This window comes from Lampris incognitus, chromosome 8 (genome assembly GCF_029633865.1).
Source record: "Lampris incognitus isolate fLamInc1 chromosome 8, fLamInc1.hap2, whole genome shotgun sequence".
NCBI classification, from domain to species: Eukaryota; Metazoa; Chordata; class Actinopteri; order Lampriformes; family Lampridae; genus Lampris; species Lampris incognitus.
Genome location: NC_079218.1, coordinates 12,933,089 through 12,952,047, shown reverse-complemented (window position 1 = coordinate 12,952,047; position 18,959 = coordinate 12,933,089). Strand labels below are relative to the sequence as shown.

The 18,959-nt window shown below is 47.8% G+C and overlaps 1 protein-coding gene across 2 annotated transcripts in view; it reads right to left on the bottom strand.

Moving 5' to 3' along the window:
* Positions 1-18,959, bottom strand: part of klf8 (Kruppel like factor 8) — a 109,379-nt gene extending 90,420 nt beyond the window's left edge. For both annotated transcript variants that reach the window (XM_056284836.1, XM_056284837.1), the window contains exon 1: positions 18,439-18,959. In XM_056284836.1, coding sequence (XP_056140811.1) covers positions 18,439-18,465 — 27 coding nt within the window. In that variant the 5' untranslated portion in view covers positions 18,466-18,959. The remainder of the gene's footprint in view (positions 1-18,438) is intronic.

The following is an 18,959-nucleotide window of genomic DNA, read 5'->3' as shown; positions in this document are numbered from 1 at the left end:
GAAGAAAGCAGTGGGCTTCTTGTCTGGATCAGACATGAGGATGAACTGAGGGGCTGCACAGAGGACCAGTATATAAGGTAAATAAGGATTTTTTTTAAACTGTGACTCATGCAAAGCTAATCTTGTGGAGCTCAAGGATAAAAATATAGAGCTGAAATGATTATGATATGGCCACTTTAAGGTCCACAGTGATAACCACAGTGTTATGTAATATGTTTTCAATGATTATTGTTCGAAATGTCTGGCTGATTTATTGTTATGCCTCTGGTGAAAGTGTATAATTTCATTGTACAGCGCTGATTAACTGAGATTCTACGCGCTCACTTTGGGTGATTGCATTCACCTGTTAACTTACCTGGCCACTGTCCCTTTGTTTTGGGTTTTTTCGTACACACTAATGAAGGCCGGATAACTGAAAAGGTTTTGTGCTTTGCTGACATATGATATAATAACTCTATTGGTTGGTATATTTCTGAGTGCGACCCTCTCTTCTTTATATTATCACACTGTCATCATCATTGGCAGTCACTTGGGGTCGAGTATGACCGTCCTCCCTCTGGGTCCTTGGGTGGGCGTAGAGGATAATCCTGGAGCCGCATAATGGGAGGACGCCTGCACGTGACAGCTTTTTACATGGAGTGGCTGAGGCCCCTGCAGCCACCACATGGTCCTTGGCAGGGGGTGGCCAGAGTCCAATGTCATGGAGAACCAAGACGACTGGTGACCACCCTCTGTTGCAGCCGTCATCGCCTTGACTGCCACTGTGACCTGGCAACATCTTCCACCAGTTCCGCTATTAAGGGCTTTGTTGGATCGCACTTCATCTGGAACCCTTGACCTGTCCGCCTTGGGTGATCCTACCAGGAGCCAAGCTCCGGACGTCATAGCTCTTGGGATCATTGGTACATGGCAAGCTTCTCCACCACGGCAAGGTGGCAATCCAGGAGAAGATTATCATACAGGTCAACCCACAAAGCTTCCTCTTATTCTGTGTGCCCATCTTCTCTCTAGTCTCCTTAAAACACATGGAAAAATGACCACCTGAAACCTCCAGTGTGTGTGTGTGTGTGTGTGTGTGTGTGTACATGTGAAGGTCCTGATTGGCAAAGAGGGCAAGGAAAAACAAAAATTGGGGGTCATCTAATTCCAGTCACAATTGTATTTTTAGAGAAACTATATTTGCACCTCCAAAGCAGTCTTGTGCAAATGCGTCAAGACATTAACATAGTTGAGAGATTCCCGCACACTGCTCTTGCATGAGCGTCACAATTTATTCAGACATTTCAGTCTTGCTCGACCTTCCAGTGTGCAGGAATGTATTTTTCAAAATCACATGGGCATCCACGGGTGAGTGCTGAGGACAGTGATGAGTTTCTGCTTCCGGTGTGGAAAGATGGCAGCGCAAATTCACTTTTGTGGCGGCCTCACCCAGTACCGTCTATGCAGTGTCTTTGTCCATGTCTGTATCTAAGTTTTGTCTTCGTTTGATGGCTGGGAGAGCTGGCGCTGGATCGTCTGGGACAGCTTGGTCTGCCGTGTCCTGTGGGCCCAGGGACCACGGCCCTGCCCGCAGCTGAGCCCGCCCGAGGAGGTAACACCAAGGGCGGTCTGACAGGATGCGGAAGCAGGGCAGGCTGAGCTAAATGCTACCCCATGCAGACCGGCAGTTCCGATAACACCGAGGGTGGTCTGGCGGTGGCCTCACCTGGCGTTGACTGTGGTGTTTTTGGTGTCGTCATGTGGAGTGCGGGGAGGTGTGTCGAGGGTGTCTGGCTGAGACAGCTGGCGCTGGATCGGCTGAGAGGGCTTGGTCTGTTTCGTCCAGTGGGCCCAGGGACCACGACCCCTGCCTGGAGCTGCACCCTGGGAGGAAACACCGAGGGCGGTCTGACAGGACACGGAAGCGGGGCGGACTAAGCTAACTGCTAGCCCATGCAGACCGGCATTTCTGACAGTCATCCTGGCTGGCGTTGTTCCCTCGGACAGTGATATTTTTGTTTAGTTTGGATATATGTGTTAGTTTGGATATGTGTATTCTTGTAGTTTATGGATGTGCTTTTATCTTTGTGCTGCACTGCTGTGGGCTGCGGGAAACAATATTTCATTTCACTTCATGTACACAAGTACATGAAATGAAATGGCAAATAAAGAGTTGCTGATTCCTGAGTACGTAGGAATGTAAACTATTCCATTAATTTCATCGTTTTTCTACAATCCACTAGCCGTCATCCCCAACAAATCTTTTTTTTTTCTTAAAGGTGAGGTTGGCTGCATCACCTGAGACGGCAGCCGTACGCAGACAGAGTTAACCTGACTCCACCGTGTGTAGTTAGGACAGACGGCAGCTGGGCCAGCCGAGCCCCTCTCCACAAACTGAACCTTGTGCACTTATGTGTGCACTCACCTGTGTGGTGTGTGTGTGTGTTGTGTTGTCTGGCTGTGCTTGAACTAGCCTCTGTATGTGTTTGTGAACACTGACAACTTACTCCTCATTATAGCGAGGCGAGAGAGAGAGAGAGAGAGAGAGAGAGAGAGAGAGAGAGAGAGAGAGAGAGCTAAACTGATTGACAGACAGCAGGGTGAGGTGCCGGTGGTAGGTGTGTTTCTTCTACAACCAGTCCACATACTGGCAAACCTAGTATTAACTTCTTAATCACCACTTTAATTCATTTATACAAACTTACCAACTTTAATATTGTATGGAGATTTCGTGCACCAGTCTTTTATTCATGTTACTCATTTTAGATAGAAACTGTATCATCATCATCATCATTATTATGGCCATTTAATAATAATAATAATAATATTGTCATTATTATTATCATTATTATTGTTATTAATAAAATAAGTTAACTATCAGCAGTCATCGCCCGCACAGCCAGTCTGTCAGTAATCCATACCAGTCCTCCGCCTCGTCCGGCAGATCTGTTCACCAGTTTCTGAGCCCCAACCCAGTTAAGCCATGAAGTTCGCCTGTCAGCTCTGTTCTGACTTCACCATATAAACACTGCTGTGTGGTTATAAATAGCTGTGAAGCCCTGCGGCCAGCCAGACTAAGCAAGCAAGACTGCTCAGCAAACTGGAAAAAAAAAAATAAAAAAAATAATATAAATACGTGCATCTTAATGATAAAAAAAAATATCAAGGGACTGTGTGACATCAACAAACGCACAGAAAAACACACGTTAGGTCACGGCTAAGATCCAAGTTAGATCCAAATCAAGTTGGAAACGCACCATGACCCCACCACAAACAACACAACACCTCCTCTGACGATGCCTCCCTCCACCCACAACCCCCCCTTTCACCCACTCCCCCACCCCGCACTCCTCCACCCACAACCCCCCCCCCTTTCACCCACTCCCCCACCCCGCACTCCTTCTCCACCTCACACCGCAGGCCAAGTCCAAGTCCAAAGCACAGGGCTAGACGTTACCACCAGACAACTGGGTTGTGTGCACACCAACAACCTGATCGTTAAGATCCGGTCCAACGCAAATCACGTTTTCCAAGCTCGGATTTTCCTTTTAAACAGGTATGTTGATGTCAAGTTACCCAAAATATCACAACTGCTGTTGTGAAAACGTGACTAAAGCCAAACTCTCCTCCTGGTCGTCAGCATAATTAAACTGTTTCACAGAACCAATCAGCTTCTGGTAATATATGACATCATCTAATACTTTGATTTGATTGGACAGTCAATGAATCGTCATCATCAGTCTGTTGGTCTGTTTTTTTAACAGTTGCCTAGCAACATTATGTTCGTTAATCAATTAGTCTTGTGAACTAGAGTCCTGCATGTGCCAAATACTCCCGCCCTAGCCCGGCTCTGGCCCGTGGTGCTCAAGTCCTAGCCCGGTCCCAGCTCGACAAAGTCTGGAATTTTCAGCCCAAGCCCGACCCTAATATCACTTTAAGCTCTCTCTGATACACACAAACCCACACACACAGCATGGTCAACTGTCACGTGTAATGCACACGTCCATGCATATGTATAATATTCATAATATAATAAATAGAACAACATTTCATACAGTGGCCTATATGTGCTCTGCACGTATATGGGAAGGGGAAAGAGCCCGAGTCCAACGCGAGCCCGGTCTATTAACAAAAAATATAAAAATGGCCCGATCCCGGCCCGAATAAACTCGGCATGTCAGGACCCGTCGGTAACCGACAGGCTCGCAGACCTCTATTGTGAGGCTGAAGAAAATGACGCTCCATCCATACATACAGTAGAGGTGTGGACGCTGCGACGTGCACAGTCACGTGCACAAACACATCCAAGCGCAAAAAGGTTTCTGCGAGTAAGTACAACGGACAGTCCACAGACAAGTTACTTTAATATGCTAATACAATCGCACAACATTTCACAATAATCTCCCCCCCCCCGAATCTCTAGATTACGCACACTTTTGTGGTCACATCCGAAATCCATTTTCCCTGCTTGCGTTCCGTGATTCTGCCTGTGTTTTCCACATTTCTTAAATCACAGGGCCCTACACGCACCCCCAGCTGCTATCAGGACAGTGGAAAGTCCACGCTCCCAGTCATCTCCTCTGGCAGGGAAACAGAAAGCTAATCAACAGAGAGGTAAGTTGCGGTAAGTGTGTTACGGGGATAATAATTAAACCCGGTCTCAGGGCGGTGAGCAGGACGGCGTGGAGAAATTCATGGGTCAACATGTTGCATCTGCTCCTGCGAAGTGTGCAAAAGCGGTTGTGGTGCTTTTTTGTGCAGGGGACAGATACAGGAAGCGGGTTTACCTACATGCTAATCCCTCTGAAACACAAACACACACACCCACACACACACACACACACACACACAGAAAATTCTAACCAACCAGCTAGTACAGCTAGTAACCTACTTGGACACTGATCGTTGAGCTTGCTCCAAGCTAACATGCACACAGTCTTTCAGCTGGTCATTCAGGCTGGCAGGAAACCAGTCACCCAGCCAGCTTGTCAGGCCGCCAACCTAACCAACTTTACTCTAAAGTCAAGTTAGTTTTACTTTTACGGGCCTACATCATAATTAAGTCCCAGCGGGCTTTACAATCACAGTTATATTAAGTTACAGTAGGCCGCATTCACACTCAGGACCTGTGTATGTCATGAGCTACTGAACACAAGGTCAACCTGGGTTTGACCGTTCATACCAGACTACGTTACGGGTGAATCCCGGGTTATTTCAACATTATTTCATTATTTACAAGGCCGTGGTTCTTAATAGTAGTCCTCTGCCAGGTGGTTCAACATGTTCACCTGCTGTGCCAGGTCAAACATCTCTGATTAAATGGCTGGATCAAACACAAACACGCACGCGAGCGTGCACATATCACCGCCAGCCACCCCGGACTGCACAGCCGTTTCTTTATTATCAGCTAGAAAAGAGATTTTGAGTCAGGATTCATTCTACCTCCTTGAAACCAAACTGAAATCCTTGGGTTTAACAGCTTCTGGGTGTGAAAGGGTCTGTGGCTCAGAGTCCTTAGAAACAGGGCCAGGATACGGCGGCAGCCTTTTTTCTGAAATCATGTTGGTGTGAACGGGTATTAAGGTGCAGATACACCAGATCCCGCTGACGGATGTCAAGTTGACAGAGCCTATTAATTTTCTGTGGAGAACAGGAGATCCGCAAGTTCCATCCATCCATCCACTATCCGAACCACTTATCCTGCTCTCAGGGTCGTGGGGATGCTGGAGCCTATCCCAGCAGTCACTGGGCGGCAGGCGGGGAGACACCCTGGACAGGCCGCCAGGCCATCACACAGGGCCCACACACACACACACACGCACACATTCATACCTAGGGACAATTTTAGTACGGCCGATTCACCTGACTTCCATTTTTTCGGACTGCGGGAGGAAACAAGAGCTCCCGCAGGAAACCCACGCAGACATGGGGAGAACATGCAAACTCCACACAGAGGACGAACCGGGACGACCCCCAAGGTTGGACTACCCCGGGGCTCGAACCCAGTACCTCCTCGCTGTGAGGCGACCGCGCTAACCACTGCACCACCGTGCCGCCCGAGATCCACAAGTTGACGGATCCTATTCATTTTCTATGGAGAGCAGGACAGCGGGCCACACAGTGCTTGACCTCAACTTTATGGAAATAAGTCCGTCCAGCACAACGCACCCAGCTCTGTCAAACTAGGCAGTGCTAATAGAACATGAATCAAGATTCTGTTACTGCGTTGTCTATTTCTCGCCTCCAATGATTTCAGAAATATAATTTCACGAGCGGTTTAGCTGTAAAATGAGAAGATTTGTGACCCCCCCCCCCCGCCATGTTGAAAACGGGCAAACCAAAACCAAGCACCGCCCGCCGGCCGAAGCGTTCAGTGGTCCAGTGTGTACAGATGCATCCTCGCCAGATTCTGTGTATCTGCACCTTCAGAGTTCAGCATTCACATGATCAACATGTTGAGTTTGACACCGGCCTGTACAGCTGCCAGGTTGAGGACGGACACAGGTTTGGCAGAAACACGGGGTTTTATGTACAGGAACTATTTACACGGTGCAAGGTCTCTGCTCAGCACGTCGTACAGGTGGGTATTCAGCTGTGCTGGAGCCTCTGATGCCAGTTCCCTCTCTATTTTCGCAGTGTCTTTTCCCAAAGCATCTTTCGGTGCAGCATTTCAGAGTGTCTGTATGTTTTTTTTTTTTTTTTAAATTTTCTCCCTTTTTCTCCCCAGTTGTATCCGGCCAATCATCCCACTCCTCCGAGCTGTCCCGGTTGCTGCTCCACCCCGTCTGCCGATTCGGGGAGGGCTGCGGACTACGACATGCCTCCTCCGATACATGTAAAGTCGCAAGCCGCTTCTTTTCACCTGACAGGGGGACGTAGCACGTGGGAGGATCACGCCATTCCCCCCAGTTCCCCCTCCCCCCTGCACAGGCGCCCCAACCAACCAGAGGAGGTGCAAGTGCAGCGACCAAGACACATACCCACATCCGGCTTCCCACTCGCAGACGCAGCCAGTTGTGTCTGTAGGGACGCCCAACCGAGCCGGAGGTAACACGGGGATTCGAACCGACAATCCCCGTGTTGGCAGGCAATGGAATAGACTGCTACGCTACCCAGATGCCCTGTGCATCTTTTCTGAGTGCCTTCCTATGATAAGGTTCATGTCAATGTCAGTGTGTCAATCCAGGACCCAGCCTCACTGCAGAATGTAAAGCATAGCACGTCAACTGATCAGTAATCAGCCGCTATTGCTTCTGCTCTCCCACGCCCCCTCGCTCTCTCTCTCCCTCTCTCTCTCTCTCTCTCTCTCTGCTTGCAGCTGAAGATAAAGCACACCCCACTACCAAACAATGAAAATGCATACTCGTGGCTGAGAGATGTACAGACAAGTGACAAATGAAAGGGAAAAAAACAACATAAAGTGTCTTAGTAAGGTGTTGGGCCTCCACGAGCCTCCAGAACAACTTCAATGCTCCATTTAACAGATTCTGCGAGTCTCTGAACTCTACTGGGGGGCTGGAACACCACTTTTCAAACAAATATTCCCTGATTTGCTGTGTTGATGATGGTGGTGGAGAGCGCTGTCCAACACGTTGGTCCAAAATCTTCAAATCTTCAAATCAAAATGTTCAATTGGGTTGAGATCTGTTTGGGTTGAGATCTCCAAAGGCCATAGCATATGATTTACATCATTTTCATACTCAGCAAATTATTCAGGGACCCCTTGTGCCCTGTGGATGGGGACACTTGTCATCCTGGAAGAGACCACTCCCATCAGGATTAAAAAGGTTTCATCATAGCAGCAATCATTGGCAATGCTGTCTTCGGGAGGGGGGCGGAGTCGGCTTGTGTTCGTCACGTGAATTCGTCTGTGTGTGTCGGAAAAAACAGTGGTTCGGCCTGGAGTCGCCTTGTCACGAAAGTGGGGAGGTGGTCTCCTTCGAGACTGCCGGCCGGAGAGATGCAGTTGGCGAACGCGTGCAGTACGAGGGTGGGTGTTTGAATTAAAACAGGGATCGATTGGCCACTAAATTGGGAGAAAAAAGGGAAAAATCAGAAATAAATTTATAAAAAAAAAAAGGTTTCATCATAGGATAAAGGTGATCACTCTGAATAACTTTGTAGTGATTTGCAGTGACCCTCCCCTCTAAGTGAGCTAGTGGACCTAAACCATGCCAGCAAAATGCCCCGCACAGCATAAAAGATCCCCCAAACCCTCTCATGTTAGGGGTAAATCATTCAGGTTTTTCCTTTTATTTGTCCCCCATATGTAGATGCAGAGACCATGGCTTTGAATTCTCATGGACAAATATTGCTTCCGATTCGCCTGCAGTGTGGCTCTAATTTAATAATAGCAAAAGTCAACTGAGACTTGTGCAGATATTGGCAATGTAAGAAAAACAGAAATGCAATCAGGTCTATCTGCTATTCTTTCATCTCAACATAAACAAGGACGTGATGATACAGAGGTGATAACAGAACAGGAAGGCATTTGATGTCACTAAAATGCAAGAAATCACTGGATGCCCATGAAAAGTGGCTTCTGTGAAAAAGTTGGAATCTACTTGACAAGTATTTTTTAAGGGCTGGGGGCTTATCTACAATACGGATTTGAAACCCAGGAAATTAGTAGGATTTTAATGGGAAAGAGGGTCCTGATTCCTCTTGTCTAGAGGATTTTTTTGGAAAAACATGACATGACCTTTCTGCAGTCATGGAAATGACTATGGAAGGATGAAGTCCGTGCCGAAGAAGTACCGTCACGACACAGGGAAAAACTGGGATGAAGGGGTACGTTTTTGTTCTTGTTGCCATTCTTGACACGAAACAAGAGTCTCTTGGGTTCAGCCCAGCTGAACTTGTGTTTGATTACAATGTGTGTGGCCCACTGAAAGTCCTAAAAGAGTAATTCATGTCTAGTACTTCTCCAGAGACTAACGTGTCAGGAACGTTTGCATCATGCATCTTGATTGGCAAAAGAAGCCCTCTCTTTCTCGCAGGGCAGAATGAAAAAGCGGTTTGATAACGAAGCGGTTGAGCGACAGTTTTAGCCTGGTGATCAAGCTTTAGTTTTACTGCGAAAGCCTGGCTCTGCTTTCAATGCCTATTTTGTAGGTCCCTATATAGCGGAGAGCAAATTTTCTTACACAGATTATGTCATCCGCACACCTGAGCGCAAGAGGAAAGCCTGGTTGTGTAATATTACCATGCTTAAGCCTTATCATTCCAGGGAAGCTGTCCAGAAGAGGGCAGGAAAAAACTCTGGTGACTGCCGCCCGCAGCAAGGTATCTGCTTCAATGGTTTGTGTGAGCTTGGCCATGCTACTTGCTCTACAGCACCTTGAAGTATATGTTGGTTCCAGTCCATCTCCGGTGATTGTGTACACTGATCACAACCTCTTCATCTTCCTGACACAAATGTACAACCATAACCAGCAGTTGATGCGTTGGGCTCTGCTTGTGCAAGCATACAACATTGAAATCAGGCACAAGAAAGGGGCAGACAATGTTGTGACTGATGTGCTGTCCTACAGTGTTTCTTTCCCTCCTGTGTCTCTCCAGGTGCTGCTCCACCTCCTAGCTGGCTACCGTGACTGGTCACTTGCACCTGCAGCTACTAAGTCATTAATGCCTGGGTATAGAAACCTGGAGGGGAAAGCACACAGTGCCTTGTTGGGGACTCAGAAGTTCCTAGATTGTGTGTTGCTTAAGCGTGTTAAATCTCTCGAGTTATTGTGTACCAGAACCGGTAGTTTGACTCCATTTCAGAGGGGGGGTGTAGTTTATCGACTGTTATTTGTTTGTATTGTTCTTTGTTGCATTTAAAACCAGACCAATCTTCTCCTTTTTAGGTAAGGCTGGATTTCTCTTCTGTTTTGTTTATTGTTCTGTGGCGTCTGTCCTGGTTAATCGACATTTGAACTGTTATTCCTGATTTTTCCTTATAGATCCGTTTTTTTCGTTTGTTTTTCCCTGGGGTAATTTTTATTGTTACATCCCTCATCTCCTGGACTTCCTTAGGATGTAACTTTAGGGGGCTTTTCCGGGATGGAAAAAAAGAAACTCTGATACTCTGTTGGTTCTTGGTGAGTGTGGCAGCGTTTGATTCGAACGGGTTTGTGGCTAATCCTACTGTGGGTCAGTTTGATAAATGCCCAAAAGATGACTTGTGTGTGATTGCCGAGTACTACGGTATTCCTGTCTCCAGGTGCCTTGTTAAAAAGGAGCTATACGCTGTTCTTTTAAATGGTTTGGTAACCCAAGGAGTTTTCGACTTATTGGCATCTGTGGAACCTCCTGGTTTGGTAGCTGGGGCTATGGCAGCAGTGTCCTCGGATGAGGGCCGCTCTGAGACGGCAGGACCTTCAGGTGAAAGTTGCTCTGATCCTCGGGTGGGAGAGGCAACCAAGCAGCAGGCTGTTAGCTTTACTTCTGGTGTAAAGAATAGTGAGACAGAGGGGAAGCCATTCACATTGCCATGGTTCAATCCACTTTCTGTAGCGTCATCTTCTGGTTCTAGGTTAGATGCCTGACTAAGTGTGCCAGCCCGTCTTCAGCTGGAGGTACAGGGAAAAAAAGTTTTCATTTGCAGAGAAGAGAGAGTTTGAGCTCCGAATGGAGTTGGAAATACAAAAATTGGAGGCATAGGGACTTGACGTCATATGGAAGTCCACATTACCAGACAAACTGAAGCGGGAATTTTTTCGAGCAACAGTTGAGTCCATTCTCACTTATGGATCTATCTTCTTGGACCCTCACTAAATGGCTGGAATCCAAACTTGATGGGGCTTTCACCAGAATGTTACGTGCTGCACTAAATGTATCCTGGAAGAAGCACCCTACAAAGAAGTGTCCCTATGGCAATATACCCACCATTTCAAACACTATCCAAGAACGAAGGGTTTGATTTGCTGGTCATTGCTGGAGCAGCAAGGAAGAACTTGCAAGCGACACTCTGCTTTGGTCACCCAAACGTGGAAAGACACATGTGGGAAGGCCTGCAAGAAATTACATCAATCAACTTGTTGACGACGCAGGATGTCTATCTGAGGATCTTCCAGCTGCTATGCAAGATTGAGACAGGTGGCGCGAGAGGGTCAGATCCATCCGAGGATACTCGACCTGATGATGATGATGATGATGGAGGCAGACACTGCAATTCTAACTGGCTTATCTTAATAGCTAAGTCAGTTAGAACTGCAAACAGGTAAAGTGGATTCTGGTGCAACAGTTCCTGTTTCTGCTGATGCACAATTATCATCGGATTCTGCTGTTACATTTGATGAGAGTAGAAATATCTCCTTGGTTTGTGTTTTTCAAGAGTCTGAGGTTGAGTCTTACTTCGGGGTTTGAGTGCATTTCCGCTGCTTTACATTGGCCAAAAGATGTGGACAATACATTTTTGGTGTAAGCGGTCATCCCTGTTGAAGTCAGTCTTGTGTATGATAAGGTCAAAAGAGCTATTTTGCGAGTGTATGAACTAGGGCCAGAGGCTTATAGACAGCGTTTCCGAAGCCTTGAAAGGACATCAAGCCAGACATATGTTGATTTTTCCAGAGAGAAAGAGATCGTTTTTGATAGTGTTTAGCATATAAGGCTAATGACCTAGCCTCCATGCGTGAGTTGATGTTGCTGGAGGAATTTAAACAATGTATGCCTGAGCATACTGTGGTCTATCTAAATAAACAAAAAGTAACTATAGTAGAACAGGCCGCGACTCTGGTGGATGAGTTTGCTCTTACGCACAACTGTTTTTACTGAGTGCGATTCTTCCTCCTACTGTGATTTGTCTCAGAGAACTGGTGACAAGCATGTCACACAAGCCAATGCACCATCGTCAAATCCCAAGGTTGAGGAATGGTGTTTTATTCTGTCACGAGACTGGTTTCATAGTTGCCGACTGCCTGACCTTGATGCGAAAACAGCAGGCAACAGCTCCAGAACAGCCGAAGGGTGTGAGGTTAATTAAAATGGTGTCTCCTGCTGGCCAGCCCGCTTGCTCCCGTTTTCCTATTGAGGGCGTTGACTTAATCATGGGAAACGACATAGCAGGGGTAACGTCTATTCTGCTCCTGAGGTTGTTGATGTCCCCCTTTCTGAGGCTGAACATGATGACCTGGCCCAAAATCATCCAGATGTATTCACAGCTAGTGTTCTGACCAGAGTTCAAGCCTGTAAGCAGGTCCAGGATGTGGATTTGTCCAACTCACAGTTTGTTTCTGTTTTGTCTGAGGATAGGTTGCTACCTGTTGGTGAAATGGTGAAATGCTTCTCAAAAGAAAATGAGGGTGTGGCAGAGCCTGTTACTCCTCCTGTAGTGTCACTGCTGCCGACCTGTGAGACACTCATCAGTGCCAAGAAAAGTGATCCGTCCTTGGCCAAGTGTTTCACTGCAGGTGTTGAGGACACTGGTACAAAGACCAACTGAAGACCATCATAAAAAAGTGCGGCCTGAACCCGAACCAGCTGGAGGACACTGCCGCCCAACGCTCCATCTGGTGGCAGCTCTGTCAACAAGGGGTGCAAAAGCTTGAGAAGGACCATGGTGATCGACGGACCAGGAGATGTCTGAAGAGAAATGAAGCCAGTACCACACTTACACCCCCAGTCAGTGATCTCACCTGTTCTGTCTGTGGCAAACAGTGTGGATCGCGGATTGGGCTTTACAGCCATAAGAAGACTCACAAGTGACAGAGGCAGGATTGTCATCATCGGACACAACGGACAACCTAAGTGTGAGTGAGTGCAGTGAAAAACGGTCATTCTTTGTTGATAATGTGATGATGCGCGAGTTGGTTTCTTGGTCAGATGATACAACAGATGATTCAGGTAAGGACTGGGGCACAGTTTACCAGATAATTTTTCCAGCTTGCTGTCAGCAGCATGTACTGGAGCTAACCCATGAGCATTTATGGTCTGGTCATCTAGGTGTGACTAAAACCCACGACCGTATTCTAAAACACTTATTTTGGCTAGGAATGAAATCCGATGTGGTGTGTTTCTGAAAAAATGTGCCACACCTGTCAAATTGTGGGAAAACCAAACCAGGTAGTGCCTCCAGCCCCTCTACGCCCCATTCCTATTGTCGATGAGCCGTTTGAACACGTCATAGTGGACTGTGTTGGTCACTTGCCCAGCACGAAGTCTAATAACTAGTTTTTACTGTCTGTAATGTGTTTCCATCCATTTCCCTGAGGCAATTCCCCTCTGAAAAATTACTGCTCCAGCCATCACTAAAGCTTTGACCATGTTCTTCATCAAATTTGGGCTCCCAAAAGTTGTGCAGACTGATCAGGGAACTAACTTTCTTTTTCAGACTTTTAAACAGACTTGGCAGTTCTTGGGTGTGTCTCTGTGGCCAGCACATACCATTCAGAGTCACAAACCACACTTGAGCATTGGCATCAAATTCTGAAGTCCATGCCGAGGAAGTACTGACATGACATTGGGGAAAAACTGGGATGAAGGGGCGCCTTTTTGTTCTTGTTGTCATTCTTGATGCAAAACAGGAGTCTCTTGGGTTCAGCCCAGCTGAACTTGTGTTTGATTACAATGTGCGTGGCCCACTGAAAGTTCTAAAAGAGTAGTCCATGTCTAGTTCTTCAACAGAGACTAACGCGCTGGATTTTGTTTCAGTGTCGGGAGGATTTGCGTCATGCATACTCATTGGCAAAATAAGCACTCTCCTCCTCGCAGGGCAGTATGAAAAAGCAGTTTGATAACAAAGCAGTTGAGTGACAGTTTTAGCCTTTTCAGATCCCTATGTAGTGGGGAGCAAGTTTTCTGACACAGATTATGTCATCTGCACACCTGAGCGCAAGAGGAAAACCCGGTTGTGTTATATTAACACGCTTATGCCTTATCATTCCAGAGAAGCTGTCCAGAAGAGGGCAGGAAAAAACTCTGGATATCGCTGCCCCCCCCCCCCCCCAGCAAGGTATCTGCTGCATTGGTTTGTGTGACCTTGGCCATGCTACTTGCTCTACAGCACCTTGAAGTGTATGTTGGTTCCAGTCCATCTCCGGTGATTGTGTACACTGATCACAACCTCTTGGTCTTCCTTGCATGAATGTACAGCCATAACCAGCGGTTGATGCGTTGGGCTCTGCTTTTGCAAGCACACAACATTGAAATCCGGCACAAGAAAGGGACAGACAATGTTGTAGCTGATACGCTGTCCCATGGTGCCGTGTGTGTGCTTCTTTCCCTCCTGTGTCTCTCTCCAGGTGCTGCCCCGCCTCCTAGCTGGCTACCGGGACTGGTCACTTGCACCTGCTGCTATGAAGTCATTAATGCCTGGGTATAGAGACCTGGAGGGGAAAGCACACAGTGCCCTGTTGGGGACTCGGTAGTTTCTAGATTGTGTGTTACTTAAGCGTTTTAAAGCTCTCGAGTTATTGTGCGCCAGAATCGGTAGTTTGACTCCCTTTTAGAGGGAGGGTGTAGTATTGTTCTTTGTTGCTTTACCAGACCAGCCTTTCCCTTTTTAGGTGAGGCTGGATATCTGTTCCTGTCTTGTTTAGTGTTCTGTGGCGTCTGTCCTGGTTAATCAATATTTGAGTTGAAACGAATGAAGGCCATGAATGAAAGCCACGTTATTTGACGTTGTATTCCTACAACGAACTGTATTCTTACAGTGAATTTTTTTTCTCTGCATTTAACCCATCCTACTGTATAGGAGCAGTGGGCAGCTGCGGTGCCTGGGGACCAACTCCAGTTCCTCTTTCCAATGCCTTGCTCAGGGGCACAGGCAAGAGTATTAACCCTAACATGCATGTCTTTTTTAACTGTGGGGGGGGGGGACCGAAGCACCCGGAGGGAACCCATGCAGACACGGGGAGAACGTGCAAACTCCACACACAAGGGACCTGGGACGGGCTGGGATTCAAACCCAGGACCTTCTTGCTGCGAGGCAACAGTGCTAACCACTGGGCCACTGGGCCGCCAAAACATTAGTAAAGAGTTCCTAATTTTTCCTTATAGATCAATTTTCCTCACTTCTCTTTCCCTGGGTTAATTTTTATTGTTATTCCCCTCATCCTGGACTTCCTTGGGGCGTAACATTAGCATATTGATTTTTTTTTTTTTTACAGCAATTTCTAAGCCTATCTGAATCCATCTAAAACTGATAAAGAAATACTCAATGGCGAAGCACTGTGCAATATAGTGAAATAAAAGCTCTGGTTGCAGTTAGAGGGGATTGTTTTACACCCCTATGGATCTGTTTTTCATTGGAGTTAAAATGAGGAAAAATCAAATGATTTATGCATCAAAATGACAACACACTTTACAAGTCTATCTCCGTGTATGGAACGGTGCCCAGGCTACCATGGCCACAGTGAAACATGTGCCACGATTGGCTGCTCCGTTTCTGGTCCCTCCTGCCATCCATGTCACCATGACCAGGTGACACAGTCAGACAGCCACAAGGTGGGTAGGGCTTATTGACTCACACACACACACACACACACACACACACGCACACACACAGAGTTAAGGCATGCAAGTGCACGTATAGACACTCACCTTGGAGATGGGTAAAGTGTCTAACTAGTTTGAATGAAGTTTGATTGATGCAGTAAATCATTACTTATTGCACAGCACACACACTTGTATTCTCATTCACACAGACAGGCTGATAGACACAACAGACACACACACACACACACACACACACACACACACACACGCACACATGCACACAAACACAACAACCTTTTATCCAAGGGGCCTCTGGCTGTAACCCTACCCAGGAAAGTATCACTGACCAATTTCTATGATCTGGGACACACACACACACACACACAGCCTGATATAAACACAATCTCTCTCACAAACAGACACACACACACAGTCCCACCCCGATACACACCCATTAGAAGCTCATTCACACACACACACACACACACACACACACACACACACACACACACAGTCCCACCCCGATACACACCCAATACAAGCTCATTCACACACACACACACACACACACACACACACACACACACACACACACACACACACACACACACACACACACACACACACACTGGGCTCGCCGATGTGATGCACCATCACCGTACTGTTATCATTTAACAGCACCTCCAACAACACGGCGCCCAAACCCTGACGAGAGCACATTGATGTTGACCCCAGCGGGGTCAAAAACCTTCAGCTCGGTCAGAGGTAAAAGTAAGAAAAGCGGCGGCACCGACAAAACAGAATACTTGAGGAGCACCGCGTTGTGTATTTCGGTTATATACACAGTCAACCCCCCTCCTCTAACCGTTCGGCCCGCTGTTGTACCGTCTCCCTTTTCCTCATTTGTAGCTGCACCTCCGTCTACACTCCCTTCTCCTCTCGGCTGTGTTGTTATCCGCCACGACAAATATCCACCCCCCCCACCCACCCCCCCACCCATGGGTATCATGAAGTTTGGGGTTATGTAATGGCTTTATCATCTTAAGGACTCATTTAGTGGTATAATAAATCGTCCGGAGGTGTCGTCCAACACCCCGTCGCCACATGGATATCGAGTTGAAAGACGGTTTAGCTCATAGTGTTTCAAATGTAGGGCCGGGGCTCTCTCGAGGATGACGTAGACGTCTTCTCCCGTCACAAGACTTAGGGCAGATCCAGAACACTACGACTACATCTGTTAAAAAGGCCCCCCAAAGAAGTTTTTTCCTCCCTAAACAGATCCTGTCACAGAGACAGCTCATCCATCCAAGAGCTCGTCTGGCACACCCAGTACACCGGCACCGCTCCTCCGTGACGGAGAACATAAGAGATTTATGATCGAAATGTTTTTGTACAAGTGTGTGACAGCAGAGGCGGCCTAATAATAACTCTAATTGTCAACATGGCCGACACCACGCCAGGCCAACCAGATCCCGACCCGGACGCTTACAGTCGGACCCCAGACGGTATGAGACGGCGCTGCTCGGGAAGCGGCCCTTTGCCCGATCCGTCAGAACCCCGGGGGCTCCCCCGCTCAGGTGACAGCAGAAGTGTTTCCAGCAAAGGATTCGTTAAACCCTTCTGAAACCAACGCAAACAGGCTCACTTGTAGCGGTCAGCAACAAGGCACATCATCACTATACCTTGTTTCTAACACCTGAGGGAGCAGTATTTGGACACTAGCTTTGGTTTGATGGGACACTTTACATGACCAAACAGCTCGGTGTAATTAACTGCAGTTGGATCGTTAAACCGTGGCCTTTCTGCATATGTAAAGCAGATAACGACGTGCAGCGATATTGTGCAAACTTCCCTACGATTGTCGCGATATTTTCCCTACTGCCCAGAATTATCTTACCCTGTCTTATACAGGACCGACTTATATAGGATCCTGTCTTATATAGGATCCTGTCTTATATAGGACCCTGTCTTATATAGGACCCTGTCTTGTATAGGACCCTGTCTTGTATAGGACCCTGTCTTATATAGGATCCTGTCTTATCAGGACCCTGTCTTATATAGGACCCTGTCTTATCAGGACCCTGTCTTGTATAGGACCCTGTCTTATATAGGATCCTGTCTTATATAAGACCCTGTCTTATATAGTAGTATGACCCTGTATGCTGAGCATGGGGGACGGCAGCTCCAGACAGACCCGGACAGGGTCGGTGTTACAGGGGGCAAACTTGGGCTCTTTATCTGTGAGTACAGGTGTTCAGGGAGCATCGCGGCCTCCTCGCTGAACCACAGCCTCCTTCCCCGACATTAACTACACTGAACTTCGGTCACGTCGGGACTGCTGCACTTTCTGCTGCCGCGCTATTGACAAATGCAGGTGATGCAACCGCAGAGAGGGGGTATGACGCCGGGCTACAGACCCCACGCCGGTGGAAGGCGGTACACCTGGCGGACTCCCAGAGGTCTGCCGGAGCGTGCGCGCGCGCGCCCGCGCGCGATAAAGGGCTGCTGGCCCTTTAAAAACTAAGATGGTGTCCTCCTAGCTGCAGTTTGTACCTCCCGTTTCCTTCCTGCCTCGAAAGATCACAGTGCACTTCAAAACACCCTAAGCCCCAGCCGGGCTCGCGCACACACTGAGCGCGAGAGAGAGAGAGAGAGAGAGAGAGAGAGAGAGAGAGAGAGAGAGAGCGCGAGAGAGAGAGAAGTGGAAGAGAGCTGCAGGCTAGTTTTGCGTTGAGTCAAACAACCATCTCCAGTGAGAAAGGAGGCTGTGCTGGACTCTGCAAGTCCACCTAACGCCGCTGTCCAAACTAGCAGAACCCCCCCGCGCGGCTGTCCGCGACAACTGCCACTCAGAGAGGGCTGCTTGTTATTGCACTGTGCCCAAAATGACCGCTCCGGTTCTGCAATAACGGCACATGTTGAGCCGACCGTGGCAGCCCAGGTCACGGAGTCAGTGTGCATTACTTGTCTCTCTCTCTCTCTCTCTTTCTCTCTCTCTTTTCCATTGAACACGGGAAAAACTTGATCATGCGGACTTACTTTCTTGCTTCGGGTCTCCGTGTGCATCTCGGGTTTGCTGCGCGGGTCCAGCGGAAGAGGGGTGGAGTAGAAGAAGGTGTGGAGGAGGAGGGGAGGGGGGGGAGTCGGTCGGATTTGGGTGTAGCTGTATCTGAATAGCAACTGTGCCCTCTTTTTCTTTTTTTTCTTTTTTCTTTTTTTTTGTGTGTGGCGGGCGATTTTTTTTCTCTCCTTTTTTTCTTCCAAACCTTTTTTTTTTTTTTGCAAATTAATCAATCAACGCAGGGGGGGAGAGAGAGAGACTGCGTTCACCGTTGCTTTCCTGTCTGCTGCTCAGATCATATCCGCAGCGTCGAAGGGAAGGCTCCGCTCCGCTCCGCTCGGCTCGGCTCTCGTTTGCTTTTTTCTTTTTTTTTTATCCCCCCCCGGAGTCTCTCGATCTCGGCCGTGTTGTTGCCGTGTGTGTGCGTTTTCAAGGGCTGGGCTCTCTCTCTCTCTCTCTCTTTCGCGCTCTCTCTCTCCCTTTTCCTCCTCCGCCTCTC